At 44.5% G+C, this 16,218-nt stretch overlaps 1 protein-coding gene across 11 annotated transcripts in view; it reads right to left on the bottom strand.

Annotated features, from left to right (window-relative positions):
- Positions 1 to 16,218, bottom strand: part of LOC125451757 (anion exchange protein 2-like) — a 259,376-nt gene that overhangs the window by 71,400 nt on the left and 171,758 nt on the right. For all 11 annotated transcript variants that reach the window (XM_059646290.1, XM_059646297.1, XM_059646298.1 and 8 more), the window contains 3 exons: positions 8,814 to 8,979; positions 4,094 to 4,326; positions 1,000 to 1,157 (listed from right to left, as the gene is read on the bottom strand). In XM_059646290.1, coding sequence (XP_059502273.1) covers positions 1,000 to 1,157; positions 4,094 to 4,326; positions 8,814 to 8,979 — 557 coding nt within the window. The remainder of the gene's footprint in view (positions 1 to 999; positions 1,158 to 4,093; positions 4,327 to 8,813; positions 8,980 to 16,218) is intronic.

The following is a 16,218-nucleotide window of genomic DNA, read 5'->3' as shown; positions in this document are numbered from 1 at the left end:
GCCCCTTGTACACACCACACAGCCCCTGTACACACCGGGACACACACCACACAGCCCCTTGTACACGCCGGGACACACACCACACAGCCCCTGTACACACCGGGACACACACCACACAGTCCCTGTACGCACCGGGACACAGACCATGCAGCCCCTGTACGCACCGGGACACAGACCACACAGCACCTTGTACACATCAGGACACAAACCACACAGGCCCTGTACGCACCTGGACACAAACCACACAGGCCCTGTACGCACCGGGACACACACCACACAGCACCTTGTACACACCACACAGCCCCTGTACACACTGGGGCACAAACCACACAGCCCCTTGTACACACCGGGACACACACCACACAGCCCCTTGTACACACCGGGACACAAACCACAAAGCCCCTTGTACACACCACACAGCCCCTGTACAAACTGGGACACAGACCACACAGCCCCTGTACAAACTGGGACACAAACCACACAGCCCCTGTACAAACTGGGACACAAACCACACAGCCCCTTGTACACACCGTGACACACACCACACAGCCCCTTGTACACACCACACAGCCCCTTGTACACACCGGGACACATACCACACAACCCCTGTACACACCGGGACACACACACCACAGCCCCTGTACACACCGGGACACAAACCGCACAGCCCATGTACACACCGGGACACACACCACACAGCCCCTTGTACACACCACACAGCCCCTGTACACACCGGGACACACACCACACAGCCCCTTGTACACACCACACAGCCCCTTGTACACACCGGGACACAAACCACACAGCCCCTTGTATACACCGGGACACAAACCACACAGCCCCTGTACACCTTGATAACAATGGAAAGGATCAGCAGGAAGAATGTACAGGAAGAGCAGATCTGATCTGACAAAAGCATCAAGGACCTAATGATCATGTACGCAGGCAGGCAGAGGCACTCAAAAGGAAATACAAGCGTTGGAAAATCCTGGTACTTACAATGGCGTGACCTGTTCACTGCTTTTGGTAAATTTGTTGCTCTGGCTGGCAGTCCCTGGCTTGATGAAGAGAGGCTGGGCATCTTGTTGCTTTGGGCTGTTGTCAGGGGGTTGCAGGGCTGCGGAGCTACTCTCTGACTCCTCATCAGACACAAAGAACTGGAAAATAGGACAAAGACATCAACAGTGAACAAAACCTGCTGCTCTCTTTGAGCTAAGGTCTTCGCCTTTCCCCTCTCCTTGCTCAGTGATGAGGTGCAGAATGTCAGACACTCAGCTCATTCAATTGCTGCCTAAACCAGAGCACATTAGGAGGCTATCTGAACCATAGATCTGGTCCTAACTTTTTAAAAGGGCAACCCAATTCACTCCAGAGCCCTGTACCCCTATTGCTACAAATTTTACCTTTTTAATCAGTCATCCAAGTCCCACAGCAAGTTACTATCGAAACAAAACAAAGTTCCAGAGAAACTCAGCAGGTCTTACAGCATCTGTGAAGAGAGAAATAGAGTTCATGTTTCTCTCGCACTTCTTGTTTTTGTTTCAGATCTCCGGCTTCCACAGGTTATAGAGTCATAGTTCACAGAGATATCCAGCACAGAAACAGGGCCCTCAACCCAACTCATCTCTGCCAACCGGATTTCCTAAACTAAGCTTAGTCCCAGTGCCTGCATTTTGCCCATATCCCTCTAAACCTTTGTATCCATGTGTTCGTCCTAATGTCTTAAAAATGTTGTAACTGTCCCCACCTCAACACCTCGTGTGGCAGCTCATTCCATACATGCACCACTCTGTGTGAAAAAGTTGCCCTTCAGGACCCTTTATATCTCCCCCCTTTCAACTCAAACCAACACCCTCTAGTTTTGGACTCCCCTGCCCTGTGGAAAAATCTTTGGCTTTTCACCTTATCTATGTCCACCATGATTTTATAAACCTCTATAATGCCACACCTCAGCCTTTGACACTCCAGGAAAAATAGCCCAGTTTATCCAGCCTCTTCTTATAACTCAAACATTCTGGTCTCAGTAACATCCTTGTTCATTGTTTTTGCATCCTTTCCAGTTTAATAACATCCTTCTTGGAGCAGGTTGATCAGAATTAAACACAGTTCTTCAAAAGTGGCCTTACCAATGTCTTGTTCAGCTATAACATGTCATTCCAACTTCTATTCTCAATGCACTGATTGGTGAAGGCTTGCGTGCCAAATGTCTTCTTCACCACCCTGTCTACCTGTGACGCCATTTTCAAGGAACTATGTACTTTAGCCTTAGGTTTCTCTGTTCGACAACACCCTCCAAGGCCCTACCACTAACTGTGTAAGTCCTGCCCTGGTTTGTCTTACCAAAATGTAATACCCCGCATTTATCTAAATTAAACTCCATCTGTCCATTCCTCAGCTCACTGACCCAACTGATCAGGATCCAAATTGTATTCTTAGATAACCTTCTTCACTGTCCGCTATAACCATCAATTTTGGTGTCATCCGCAAACTTATTAACCATGCCTCCTGTACTGTCATCCAAATCATCTATATAAATGATGAAGAGCGGACCCAGCACTGAACCTTGCAGCACACTGCCGGTCACAGGCCTCCAGTCTGAACAACAGCCCTCTCCTACCATCCTCTGTCTGCCAGAATCAAACCAATTTTGTATTTAATTGGCTCTCTCTCCATGGATGCCATGTTGGTCTAACCTTACTATTCAGTCTACCATCAGAGCCTTGTCGAAGGCCTTGCTAAAATCCATGTAGGCAACATCTACCACACTACCCTCATCTATCCTATTCGTTGCCTCTTCTAAAAACTCAATCAAATTTGAGAGGCACAATTTCCCACGCACAAAGCCATGCTGACTATCCTTAACCAGTTCTTGCCTTTCCAGATGCATGTCAATCCAGTCTCTCAGATCTCCTCCAACAACTTAGTCACCATGGGTGTTAGGCTTACTGATCTATAGTTCTCTGGATTTTCCTTGCAACCTTTCGTAAACAATGGCACAACATTAGACACCTTCCAGTCTTCCAGCACCTCACCTGTGTCTGTCGGCCATGCAAGAACCCACTAGGGGCCTAGTAATTTCTCCTCTAGCTTAATGACAATGTCCTAGGATACACTCAATCAAGTATCAGGGATTTATCTACTTTCATGTTTTTTAAGCACTGCAGTGATACTGGTAAAATATTGAAGCTTTAGAGAGAATGCAGAACACATTCACCAGGATAGTCCCTGGTATTAGGGCATGTAAATGAAAACAAATTCTTGAAAAATTATTTTTTGTTAGAACACAGATGATAGAATTATAGAATGGTCATTAACAGAAGGAAGCCATTTGGCCCCTAGAGTCATAACAGCTCTCTGCAAAAGCAATTCACCCAATCCTACTCCCTGCCTTTGTCCCTGTAGCCCCTTAGAATATAAAGCATACCTCCAATCATTCTCCCACCTCCATTCCAATTAAACCTCTCAGCATCTAACTCTCCTCTCACTGCGCTAAACCTGGTTTCCATCTTACCCTATATTGTTAGATTGAGTGTGCTGCCATCATCTGTTTAGGCAGAGCATTCCTAATCAGAAGGACTTGGAGTGTAAAACATCATTCTCATCTCCGTCCTGCTTCTTCTGCCTGTTATCCTAATGGAGAGCTGGTGGTTTAGTGGTAGTGTCACTGGGCTAGCAATCCAGAACCACAGGCCAACATTCTTGGAACATAAGTTCAAATCCCGCCAGCAACGTGGTTGATTGATAGCTGTTCTGAGAGAAATTAGGAATAGGAAATAAATACTGTCCTAAACAGTGAACCCCAAAGACCTTCAATAAATAAAATACAAAATCAAAAATTGTGATTACTAAACTCCACGTTACTAAAAACAGTTTATCCTTACATACTCTATCTAAGCCCTTCTCAAATTTGGTTTTCTATTAAATTACCACTCAGCCTTCGCTGCCTCAAGGAGAATATTCATGGCATCTCTACATTAACTGGATTACTGCCAGCCATCTGGATCCCTGCTGGGACAAGTCAAGACCACCCCAGGCCCCGAGAGGCTCAGAACCAATTGTTTCTGTTTGTCTCCACCTGCCTTCTAGTTCTCACCTGAACATCATGGATATCGTCCAACTGGATGGGTTCCTCTGGAGGTGCCAGCTTCACCTGTGCTCCATCTGTCTGCTCCTCCTCCTCATCCCCTTCCTCTATGGGAGGAGCCCCAATCGGAGAAGAGGCAGTCTTCCTGCTCTTCTTCTGGTGGGTCCCTTTTTTCCTCCGTCCTTCCGACGGCAGGTGCGTAGAGAGTGGATGGTGGGTGTGAAGGGAGGAATGACGATGGTCTTTTGGAAACAGAGAGAAATAATGATAAACACTCGTTAAGGAAGACTTGCCTTTCACAACTGCAGAGCCACCCCTCTCCTCCCAGCACTTTAGTACTGTCCGAAGAGTAGTCAGTGGTAATGTAAGAAATACGTCAGCCGATTTGAGTGTTGCAAGTTCCCGCCAACGTTAATGTGATAGCAACCAATAACCTACTTCAGAGCTGGAGGCTGAAGAATAACTACTAGTCACAGCATCAGATAGAACATGAAGATGTTCTTCATCAAGACGCACATCATGGGATGCTTTGTGTTCCCTGACAGAGCTGCTGAGACATCAGTTTAACATTTCACTCAGAAGATGCAACATTTACTGTGCAGCATTCCCTGCGTACTGTATTAGAACACCAGGGTAAAACATGAGAGATTTGAAACAAAATATTAGCACCAAGTCACATAAGGAGACCTCAGGACTGATGATCAAAAGCTGGGTCAAGGAGGAAGGCTGAAAGCAGTATCTTGGAAAGGTGGTGAGTGATAGTAGGAACTGCAGATGCTGGGCAATCTGAGATAACAAAGTGTAGGGCTGGATGAACACAGCAGGCCAAGCAGCATCAGAGGAACAGGAAGGCTGACGTTCCGGGCCTAGAGAAGAAGGGTCTAGGCCTGAAATGACAGCTTTCCTGCTCCTCTGATGCTGCTCGGTCTGCTGTGTTCATCCAGCTCTGTACCTTGTTATCTTAGAAAGGTGGTGTGGGTGGTAGACAGGGCTAGTGAGACAATTCCACAGTTTACAGCCTCCATAAAGACACTGCCACAAAAATCTACCTTGCTGAATAGCTCAACACGTATTCCCCTGCCTCACAAATCAACGAAGTTCAGTCGTGAGAGAGGCCGGAGTATATCTAGAAGCAGCGACCTGTACCTAGGAACAGACTGACAGGAGGAAACTTGCAGACCCAATCTGAGTGGTAGGGATCATTTGGCCCTATGCAGCACACACACTTGGCAGCTGTGGTCAAACATTTTGGTAGCCTGTCCCCAGATACAACAACTGCAGAAGCTCCACAGCAAACAGAAAGATGTTTTCCAAGGCACTGGGAGAGGAAGTAGAACAAAGATCTTTTCACTTTTACCAGTTGAGGACCGACCTATCAAATCCAAGGGCTTGAAAAATGCAAGACTCTAGGGTGAACATAACAGATTAATGCCTGAGGTTGACACTGTAAATTTCACTGGGATAAATTAAGAGTCTGAATTCAATAAGGCTGGAAACATCTTGAACGCCACCTGGTGAAGACAAACAAGGCCATCCAACCTGTTAGTCATTAAAACTCAACTGAGGACCCGCTGCCCTCACAATATGGAATCTTAATTCTCCAGCTGGTGGATGAGAGTTCAGGACTAGAATCACTTGTTGAAGTTGGTTTGCTCACCGAGCTAGTTTCTTATTTTGCAGATGTTTCGTTACCATGCTGGGTAACATCCTCAGTGCAGCCTCTGATGAAGCGTCAGTGTGTTTACCAACCTGGTTTTTAAACTCTGGGGTTCATTGAGATGGATTGTCTCACTTCTTTGTTTCCTTCATAGTGGAATTACATGGGGTCGAGTTCATTGTGTTAATTAATAGCATGCTTCGTGGAGGTGCCATGCTTCTAGGGATTCTCGTGCCTGTCTCTGCCTAGCCTGTCCCAGGATCTTGGTGTTGTCCAAGTCAAAGTCGTGGCTCTCCTTGTCCACGTGGATTGAGATGAGTGAGTATTGGTCACGTCTTTTTGTAGCCAGTTGGTATTCATGTATCCTTGTTAGTTTCCTTCCTGTTTGTCCGATGTAGTGTTACCGTCTCTGCAGAGGATCTTGTAGATGACATTGGTCCTGTCCATGGCGGGGAATGGGTCTTTCGTTCAGGTAAGTACTTGTTGTAGGGTTGATGTGGGCTTGTGTGCCACTCTGATGCCCAGCCACCGTAGGAGTCTTGTGGTGAGTTCTGACATGTTCCTGATATAGGGTAATGTGATGAGTGTGTCAGAGTGTGGAGTCTCCTTCTGATGCTGTTCGTGTAGGCATCTTCCCACCCAATTCTTTGGATATCCACTATCCTCGAAAACCTGGAAGAGGTATTTTTCTTCCTCTTGCCGTAGTTTCGTGTTACTGCAGTGTGCTGTTGCCCTTTTAAATAATGTTCACACGCAGCTTTATTTGTGTGTGCTGGGATGGTCACTGTTGAAGTTCAGTATCTGGTCTCTCTGTGTAGCTTTTCGGTGTACTTTCGTTTGCAGTTCCCCATTTGTCTTGCGCTCTACCATGACCGACAGGAATGGGAGCTATTTGTTCTCCTCCTCCTCTCTGGTGAATTTTACTCCAGTGAGGGTGTTGTTTATCAGTTTATGTATCTCCTCTAATTTGGTCCATTTAATGATGACAAAGGTGTCATCTATGTAGCATATCCACACAGTTTAGATTGGGTTTGCAGAAGGGCAGTCCTTTCTAGTCTTTGCATCACTGCTTCTGCCATGAGCCGGAGATAGGTGATCCCATGGGTGTCCTGTTGAAATGCTCGTACGTTTGGCCGTTGAAAGTGAAATGGGTGGTCTGGCATAGGTCCAATAGTTTGAGCATGTTGTCCTTGGAGATGGTTTCACTGGGGTCATGTTCTTGTTCAAGTAGTGTTGTCATTGTTTCCCTTGCTAGTGGTATGTCTATTAATGTGAATAGGGCAGTGACATCAAACGATATCATGGTCTCTTCATCCTCCACCTTTGTCTTTGATGGAGTTGAGGAATTCTTAGGCGGAGTGGATGGAGTTGGATGACTTGTTGACGAGGTGCCCGAGTCTCCTTTGTAGTTCTTTGGCTAATCTGTGCAATGGAGTGCCTGGTAGGGAGATTATGGGTCTGAGGGGTATTTCCAGCCTGTGCACTTTAGGGAGGCCATAGAATTGGGGCGTGTTGGTTCCTTCGAGTTTCATTCTTAAGTCTGTTTTGTTGATCTATGCTGTTTGTTTGAATCTTTGTAGCGTGGAGAGGATTTTGTTGCCTAGTTGTGGTGTTGGATCAGTTTGTACTGGCCGGTATGCGTTCTCGTCGGCGAGCAGTACTTGTGCTTTGGAGATGTAGTCCCTTTTATTCATTGTCACTGACATGCACCCTTTGTCTGCAGGTAGTATAGTGATGTTCTTGTCTTTCTTTAATCCATCCAGGGCTTTTCTCTCCCATTTTTTGAGCGTGTTGAGTTCACTCCTTCTGGTTAGTGTTGGGGCTACTGTCTGTTGTGTTTCTTCGTTGATACTATTGGTCTTGAGTGTGGCTTCCAGTGTAGCTAGGAATTTAGTTTTGTTGATTAAGTTTAATTTGCCATTTGTATCACTGCATGTGTATAACATGCTGTTAATGTCGGTTCTGAAAAATCCAACACTAGTTTTTGAATAATGTCCCCATGTCCAAAATCACACCCCACAACCAGTTCTTCTCAGACTAATGAAAACAGTTTCTCGATATTACTGAGATAACAAGGTGTAGAGCTGGATGAACACAGCTGGCCAAGCAGCATCAGAGGAGCAGGAAAGCTGACATTTCAGTCCTGGACCCTTGATTTTCTGAAGAAGCGTCTAGGCCCGAAATGTCAGCTTTTCTGCTCGGCCAGCTGTGTTCATCCAGCTCTACACCAGGATATCTCAGATTCTCCAGCATCTGCAGTTCCTACCATCTCAATATTACTGCATTTGTTTCTTATATAGAGAACAGTGATCAAATCACTGCCTAATTTTCCAGCTTTCAGAGAATGCAACGAACAGTTTGTGCAACATCTCTACATAATTTAACTGTTTGAGCCCTGGTGTCGTTCTGGTGAATCTACAGTGTGCTACCTCCTAGGTCAGTATCACCTTCCCACATTATGCAGCCCAGAACTCGTCACAGTGGCTCCAGGAGTGGTCTAACCAAGACTTTCTACAGCCACAGCACTACTGCTACAGCCACCAGCAGCCCTACCCTTCTGGCCCCAACTCACTGCTTGCATTCTAGTTTCTCAGGAATGAAAGCCCCACAAGTCACTGAATTTGTGCATTAGTTTCTGTTCCTATTTCTGACATTTAAACAATTTGAGCACTTGGACCCTGTAAGTTTCTTTGGGCCTCCACTGCTTCAAGCTCTTCATTATTTTGAAGATGCTCTGCTCCATGATTTTTAGGTACAAAGTGATGTCCTTACTTCTGCCTACATTAAAACCTATTTGTTATAGTTTTGCCCATTTTCTTGATCTTTATCAATACCTTGAATTTTACACTTCCATCCCAACAAACCCAATCTTTCTAAATTACTCCTGGAAGTTGCAGCAGAGTTTCACTTCTGAAGCAAGGTTGTTGTAGGGTAGCTCTGTCCACAGCAGAATATTTATGGCCTCTAGATCTCAGTTCAGGCTGAATGGGCATCCAGCCAGTCACTGCAGAATCCTGACACTCATGGTTAGACAATGCAACAGTTTAAAAATTTCACACACACAGGACTCACATTCAAAATCCGCCTCATCAAACGTGCGCCGCACTTCCTCCACATTCCGACTGGGAGCATCATGCAGTAGGTCATCAAATCTCTCAACTCCCCAAGTCTTGTTCAGGTCACTCTCATCCTCATCTTCAATCTTGGACGATGATGGAGGCTGCTCATCTTGGTCCGTCTGTCAAAAAAGACAACAGGAACAGCTGTCAACAATTCCCTTTCTAGTCACAATTGGCTCCTTGCTCTGGAGTTATTCAGAGCTTGGCCTGTCAGGATGGCCGATCAGTTTACGGTGTCAGGATTTAGCTCCACAAGTAGGAGGCTGTCTTATATAGAAACATAGAAAACAGGAGGAGTTGACCATTTTGCCCTTACATTTTTCCTCACCTCAGTGCTAAATGGTCTACCCTGCATCCTCAGACTGCGACCCCTGGTTCTGAACTCTCCGAAGCACTGGAACATTTTTCCTGGGTTTACCCTGTCTAGTCCTGTTGAATTTTATATGTTCCTATGAGATCCCCAACCCCACTTCATTCCTCTAAAACTCCAGTGGAACACAGTCCTAGTTAATCCAGTCTTTGTTCATAGATCAGTTCTGACATTCCAGTTCCAGTAGTAATCTCTTGCTCCACTCCCTCCATAGCCAGAATATCCTCCTCAGGTAAGGAGACCAGAAGTGCATGCAATATTCCAGTTGTAATCTCACCAAGGATCTGTACAATAGCAGCAAGACATTCCTACTTGAATCCTCTCACTATGAAGGCCAACATACCATTTCCCTACCTCTGCCACATGTGTATGCTTATCTTCAGTAAGAGATGTTCAAAAGACATCCAAGGTCTCACTGCACTTCCCCCTTTCCAAATCTATCACCATTTGGATAACAATCGGCCTTCCTGTGGATTATATTTCACTTTCCACACACTTGCCCATTCATTCAACTTGTTCAAATCACACTAAATGGTCTCTGCATCCCCCTCACAATTCACTCTCCCCCAACCAGCTTTTCACTGCCGGCAAAACTGAAGATATCACCTTTACTAATATGGATAGAGAATGGATCGGCAGACAGGAAACAAACAGTAAGAATAAATGTTACAGAGATAGTAGGAACTGCCGATGCTGGAGAATCTTGATTCTTTCGGATCAAGACCCAGAAAGCAGGGTCTTGATCCGAAACACCAAACATTCCTGCTCCTCTGATGCTGCTTGGCCTGCTGTGTTCATCCAGCTTCGCACCGTTTTATCTAAAGTAAGAATAAATGGGTCTTTTTCCAAGTGGTGGGCAGTGACTAGTGGGGTACTGCAGGCATCGCTGCTTCGACTGGTTACATCTTAAAATTGGGGTTACATTAGCTGCCTTCCAATCCAAAGAAATCTTGAAAGATGACCAATGCACTTTATTTCTAGGCCCACTTCCTTAAGTACTCTGGGATGTTGATTATCGGGCCTTCGGGAATTATTAGCCTTTCATCGTATCAATTTCCACGACACCATTTCCTTACTAATATTGATTTCCCTCGGTTCCTTCCTCTCACTAGCCCGTGTGTTCCCCAATACTTTGGGGACATTATTTGGGCCCTTCTTTCTGAAGGCAGAACCAAAAAACATATTTATAAGACTTATACACTTTATGATAAAGTCCTGGCGAGTGTTGCTGAGCAAAGAGACTTTGGAGTGCAGGTTCATAGTTCCTTGAAAGTGGAGTCACTGGTAGACAGGATAGTGAGAACAGCGTTTGGTATGCTTGCCACTATTGGTCAGTGCATTGAGTATAAGAGTTGGGAATTCATGTTGCAGCTGTAGAGGACATTAGAACACTTCTGGAATACTGTGTGCAATTCTAGGTTTGGTCTCCCTGTTATAGGAAAGATGTTGTAAAACTAGCAAGGGTTCAGAAAAGATTTATGAGGATGTTGCCAGGGTTGAAGGGTTCGAGCCATAGGGAAAGGCTAAACAGACTGGAGCTATTTTCCCTGGAGTATCGAAGCCTGGGGGGTGATCTTATGGAGATTGAGAAAATCATGAGGGGCATGATAGGGTAAATAAGCGAGGTCGTTTCCCCAGGGTGAGTGAGTCCAAAACTAGAGGCATAGGTTTAAGATGAGAGGGGCAACATTTTCATGCAGAGGGTGGTGCTTGAATGAAATGAACTGCCAAAGGAAGTGGAGGAGGCTGGTACAATGACAGCATTTAAAAGGCATCTGGATGGGTATATGAACAGGAAAGATTTAGAGAAATATGGGCCAAATGCTGGCAATTGGGACTAGGTTTATATAGGATATCTGGTGGCATGGACAAGTTGAACCAAAGGGTCTGTTTCAATGCTGTGTACCTCTACGACTATATTTGATTGGTCTGCCATCTCATCTTTCTCTCCATTAAAAACTTGTCCTGTGTCTTAGTGGAAGGGACCAACATTTGTTTTCACTAATCTTTTTCTCTTCACCTATCTACAAAAGCTTTAACAATCAGTTTGAACATGCTCTGCAAGTTTCCACTTGTACTCTATTTTCACCCTCCTAATCAATCCCTTTGTCCTGCTTTGCTGAAATATAAACTGCTGTCAAACCTCAGGCCTACTGCTCTTCCTGTCTAATTTGTACACCCTTCCTTGGACCTAATACTACTTCTAATTTCACTGGTCAGCTATGGTCAGGACACCTACCCTTTTTGAATTTGATGCCAGTCACTTATTATGAATGCACCATATCACCACATCCAAGCATGTGGATGACAAACAAGGGGTGAGAAAGGCAGGGATATTGGACAGATTAAGTTAATGGGCAAAAACATGGCACTGGGGATATGAGACCATAAGACATAGGAGTAGAGGTAAGGCCATTCAGCCCATCGATTCCACTCCGCCATTTAATCATGGCTGATGGGCATTTCAACTCCACTTCCCTGCACTCTCCCCGTAGCCCTTGATTCCTTGCGAGATCAAGAATTTATCAATCTCTGCCTTGAAGACATTTAATGTGCCGGCCTCCACTACGCTCCATGGTAATGAACTCAACAGCCCCACCACTCTCTGGTTGAAGAAATGTCTCCTCAATTCCGTTTTAAATTTACCCCCTCTAATTTTAAGGCTGTGCCCACGTGTCCTAGTCTCCCTGCCTAATGGAAACAACTTCCCAGTGTCCACCCTTTCTAAGCCATACATTATCTGGTAAGTTTCTATTAGATCTTGCCTCAACCTTCTAAGCCCTAATGAATACAATCCCAGGATCCTCAGCCGTTCATTGTACGTTAAACCTACCATTCCAGGGATCATCCGTGTGAATCGCTCCAGGGCTAGTATGTCCTTTCTGAGGTGTGGGGCCCAAATTGGACACAGTATTCTAAATGGGGCCTAACTAGAGCTTTATAAAGTCTCAGAAGCACATCACTGCTTTTATATTCCAACCCTCGAGATAAACGACAACATTACATTCGCTTTCTTAATTACGGACTCTACCTGCAAGCTAACCTTTAGAGAATCCTGGACCAACACTCCCAGCTCCCTTTGTACTTCTGCTTTACGAATTTTCTCACCGTTTAGAAAATAGTCCATGCCTGTATTCTTTTTTCTAAAGTGCAAAACCTCACATTTGCTCACGTTGAATTTCATCAGCCATTTCCTGGACCACTCTCCTTGAACTGTCTAAATCTTTCTGCAGCTTCCCCACCTCCTCAGTACTACCTGCCTGGCCACCTATCTTCGTATCATCGGCAAACTTCACCAGAATGCCTCCAGTCCCTTCATCCGGATCATTAATATATAAAGCAAATAGCTGCGGCCCCAACGCTGAACCCTGCGGGACACCACTTGTCACTGGTTGCCATTCTGAAAAAGGGCCTTCTACCCCAATTCTCTGCCTTCTGTCAGACAGCCAATCCTCAAGCCAAGCCAGTAGCTCACCTCGAACACCATGGGCCCTCACCTTACTCAGCAGCCTCCCGTGAGGCACCTTATCAAAGGCCTTTTGGAAGTCTAGCTAACATCCGCTGGGTTTTTCTGGTCTAACCTACCTGTTACCTCTTCAAAGAATTCTAACAGGTTTGTCAGGCACGACCTCCCCTTACTAAACCCAAGCTGACTTGTTCTAATCTGACCCTGCACTTCCAGGAATTTAGAAATCTCATCCATAACAATGGATTCTAGAATTTACTAACTACTGAGGTTAGGCTAATCGGCCTATAATTTTCCATCTTTTGTCTTGATCCTTTCTTAAACAAGGGGGTTACAACAGCAATTTTCCAATCATCTAGGACTTTCCCAGACTCCAGTGACATTTGAAAGATCACGACCAAAGCCTTCGCTATTTCCTCAACCACCTCCCTCAGGACTCTAGGATGTAGCCCAACAGGGCCAGGAGATTTATCAATTTTTAGACCTTTTAGCTTTTCTAGCACTTTCTCTTTTGTAATACCTACCATACTCAACTCTGCCCCCTGACTCTCCATAATTGTTGGCATACTACTCATGTCTTCCACTGTGAAGACTGACGCAAAGTACTTATCAAGTTCTTCAGCTATTTCCTTATCTCCCATCACTAGCCTTCCAGCATCAATTTGGAGCGGCCCAATATCTACTTTTGCCTCTCGTTTGTTTCTTATGTATTGAAAGAAACTTTTACTATTATTTCTACTATTACTAGTTAGCATACCTTCATATTTGAGAGATATGTGAGATTATTCACTTTGGCAGGAAGAATAGAAGAGCTGATTATTATTTACAGGGAGAAAGATGGTCAGAAATTATTGGATGGGGTGGGGGGTGTGGGATTTAGGAGTCCTCATTCATAAATCACAAAATGCTAGCATCTAATTCAGTGGGTAATAGGGTAGGCAAACAATACACTGATCTTCATTTCAAAGAGAATTGCTTATAAAAATAGAGAATAAAAAGCAAAAGAACTGCAGATGCTGTAAATCAGAAACAAAAACAGAAATTGCTAGAAAAGCTCAACAAGTCTGACAGCAACTGTGGGGAGAAATCAGAGTTAACGTTTCAGGTCTAGAGACTCTTCCTCAGAACTTGACCCAAAATGTTAACTCTGATTTTGCTTCACAGATCCTGCCAGACCTGCTGAACATTTCCAGAAACTCCTGTTTTTGTTTGTGACTGATTACTGTGAACTGTTTTGTCTGAGGAATGAAGTCTAAAATAGATACACTTTCTATTTTCCCTGGAGCGTCAGAGGCTGAGGGGTGACCTTATAGAGGTTTATAAAATCATGAGGAGCATGGGTAGGATAAATAAAAAATATCTTTTCCCAGGATGGGGGAGTCCAATACTAGAGGGCATAGGTTTAAGGTGAAAGGGGGAAAGATGTAAGAGGGACCTAAGGGGCAACGTTTTCACGCAGAGGGTGGTGTGTGTATGGAATAAGCTGCCAGAAGTCGTGGTGGAGACTGGTACAATTACAATTTTTGAAAGGCATCTGGATGGGTAAGTGAATAGGAAGGGTTTACAGGGATATCAGCCAAAGGCTGGCAAATGGGACTAGATCCCATTATAGGATATCTGGTTGGCATGGACGTGCTGTACGTGTCTGTGACTCTTGTAAGACAAATAGTGCCGAGAAGATTCACCAGGCTGATCCCGGGTATGAAGGGGCACAATTTAAGAGGAGAGGTTGAATAAGTTGCGACTGTACTCATTGGAGTTAGGATAATGAGTTGTGGCCTTATTGAAATATACAAGACTCTTAGGGGATTTGACAGTCATGTGTAAGGGTTTGCATATTTTAGATAAATGAGGAAGAATTTCTTCTCTCAGAAAGCAGTGAATTTGTGGAATTCTTTACTAGAGGGCTGTTGAGGCTGAGTCATTAAAAACATTCAAGGCCGAGATTGGCAGATTTTTAATCAGGAAGGCAATCAAGGGTTATGGTGAAAAAACAGCAAAGTGGAGTTGAGGATTATCAGATCAGTCATGACCTGAGTGAATGCTGGAGCAGAGTCAATGGGCTGAAAGGGATACTTTTGCTCCAAAATCTTATGTTACAACCTTGGGTCTTAAAAGTTATTACAGTTTACCACAGAAGCATTTGTTAATTATATTATTATGCTAAATAGCTTAAGGGACATTACATAAATAATTACTTAGAGTACTTATAAAGAGAGACTGCCGGTACACTCTTAGAGCAGATGTAATGCTATGAAACGTACCTGTGCTCAGTGCTCATCAAATGGCTAGGTAAACAGAATAGGGTCTAACAAGATTTGAAAAGGAAGGGGACAAAACTATAAAAACAGCTCTGAGCACCAAAGAGCCAGAGATAGCACAGGCAAAGCCGGTTTCTATTCTACTCTTTTAAAGCTGGATGCTGGTAAATCCTTTATCTCCCTCATCAATTCCTGTCTTTGCTGCAAAGCATCACATTGAAATACGACTCAAGATACTATCAGTTTAACTGCATAAATTTATTGCTGTGTGTTTATAAAACAAAAGGTGCATACGGGAGGCCATGAGAAATTACAGTTTCCGTGACCATCACACTCTCACTAAAAGAGAATCTGTGGGTTGTACTACGTTGCTCATGCACAGTCTCTGAGCTTGATCCACCACTGTCCTCACACCATGACTTCTATTATGGATATAACAAGACAAGAGACAATGTAAGAAACATAAGAATTGTTCCAAGGATGGGGAACTTCAGTTGTGAAGATTGACTAGAGAAGTTAGCACCATTAGCCCTGGAGAAAAGAAAGTGCCAACAGGAGATTTGAAAGTAGTTTGCAAAACCATGAGATATTAGGACAGAGATAGTAGGAACTGCCGATGCTGGAGGATCTGAGATAACAAGGTGTAAAGTTGGGTGAACACAGCAGGCCAAGCAGCATCAGAGGAACAGGAAAGCTGACACTTCGGGTCTGGACCCGTCATCAAAAAATGAGAAGAAGGGTCCAGACCCGAAACGTCAGCTTTCCTGCTCGGCTTGCTGTGTTTGTCCAGCTATATACCTTGTCATCTCAGATATTAGGACAGAGCGGATAGGGAGACACTCACCATTGGTTAAAGGATCGAGAATGGCAGCAAACACCGAAAGTCATTAGTAAAAGAGATATGAGCAAAATAATTTCTGCACAGTGTGAGATTAAGGTTTCAACTGTACTGACTGACACTGGTGGAGGCAGATTCAATCAAGATTTTCAAAACAAAATTGAATTGTTATTTGAAAGGAAGAATCTGCAAAGGTTACATAGAGAAGGCAGCAGAATGGCACAAAGAAAGGTGCCCATTAAGCAAGCCAGCACAGGCAAGGTCGTTTTTTTTTGGGGGGCGTAGTGGGGAAGAACAGGTGACATTCTGATGTTACTACTGGATGAAGAATTCTGAAATCCAGGTTAATACTCTGAGGGCATGGATTCGACTACCACAGCAGATAGTGCAATTTCAATTCAATTAATACAGCTGGAATTAAAA

This window comes from Stegostoma tigrinum, chromosome 5, assembly GCF_030684315.1.
Source record: "Stegostoma tigrinum isolate sSteTig4 chromosome 5, sSteTig4.hap1, whole genome shotgun sequence".
In the NCBI taxonomy this organism is placed as follows: domain Eukaryota; kingdom Metazoa; phylum Chordata; class Chondrichthyes; order Orectolobiformes; family Stegostomatidae; genus Stegostoma; species Stegostoma tigrinum.
This window is presented reverse-complemented; position numbering and strand designations above follow the sequence as displayed.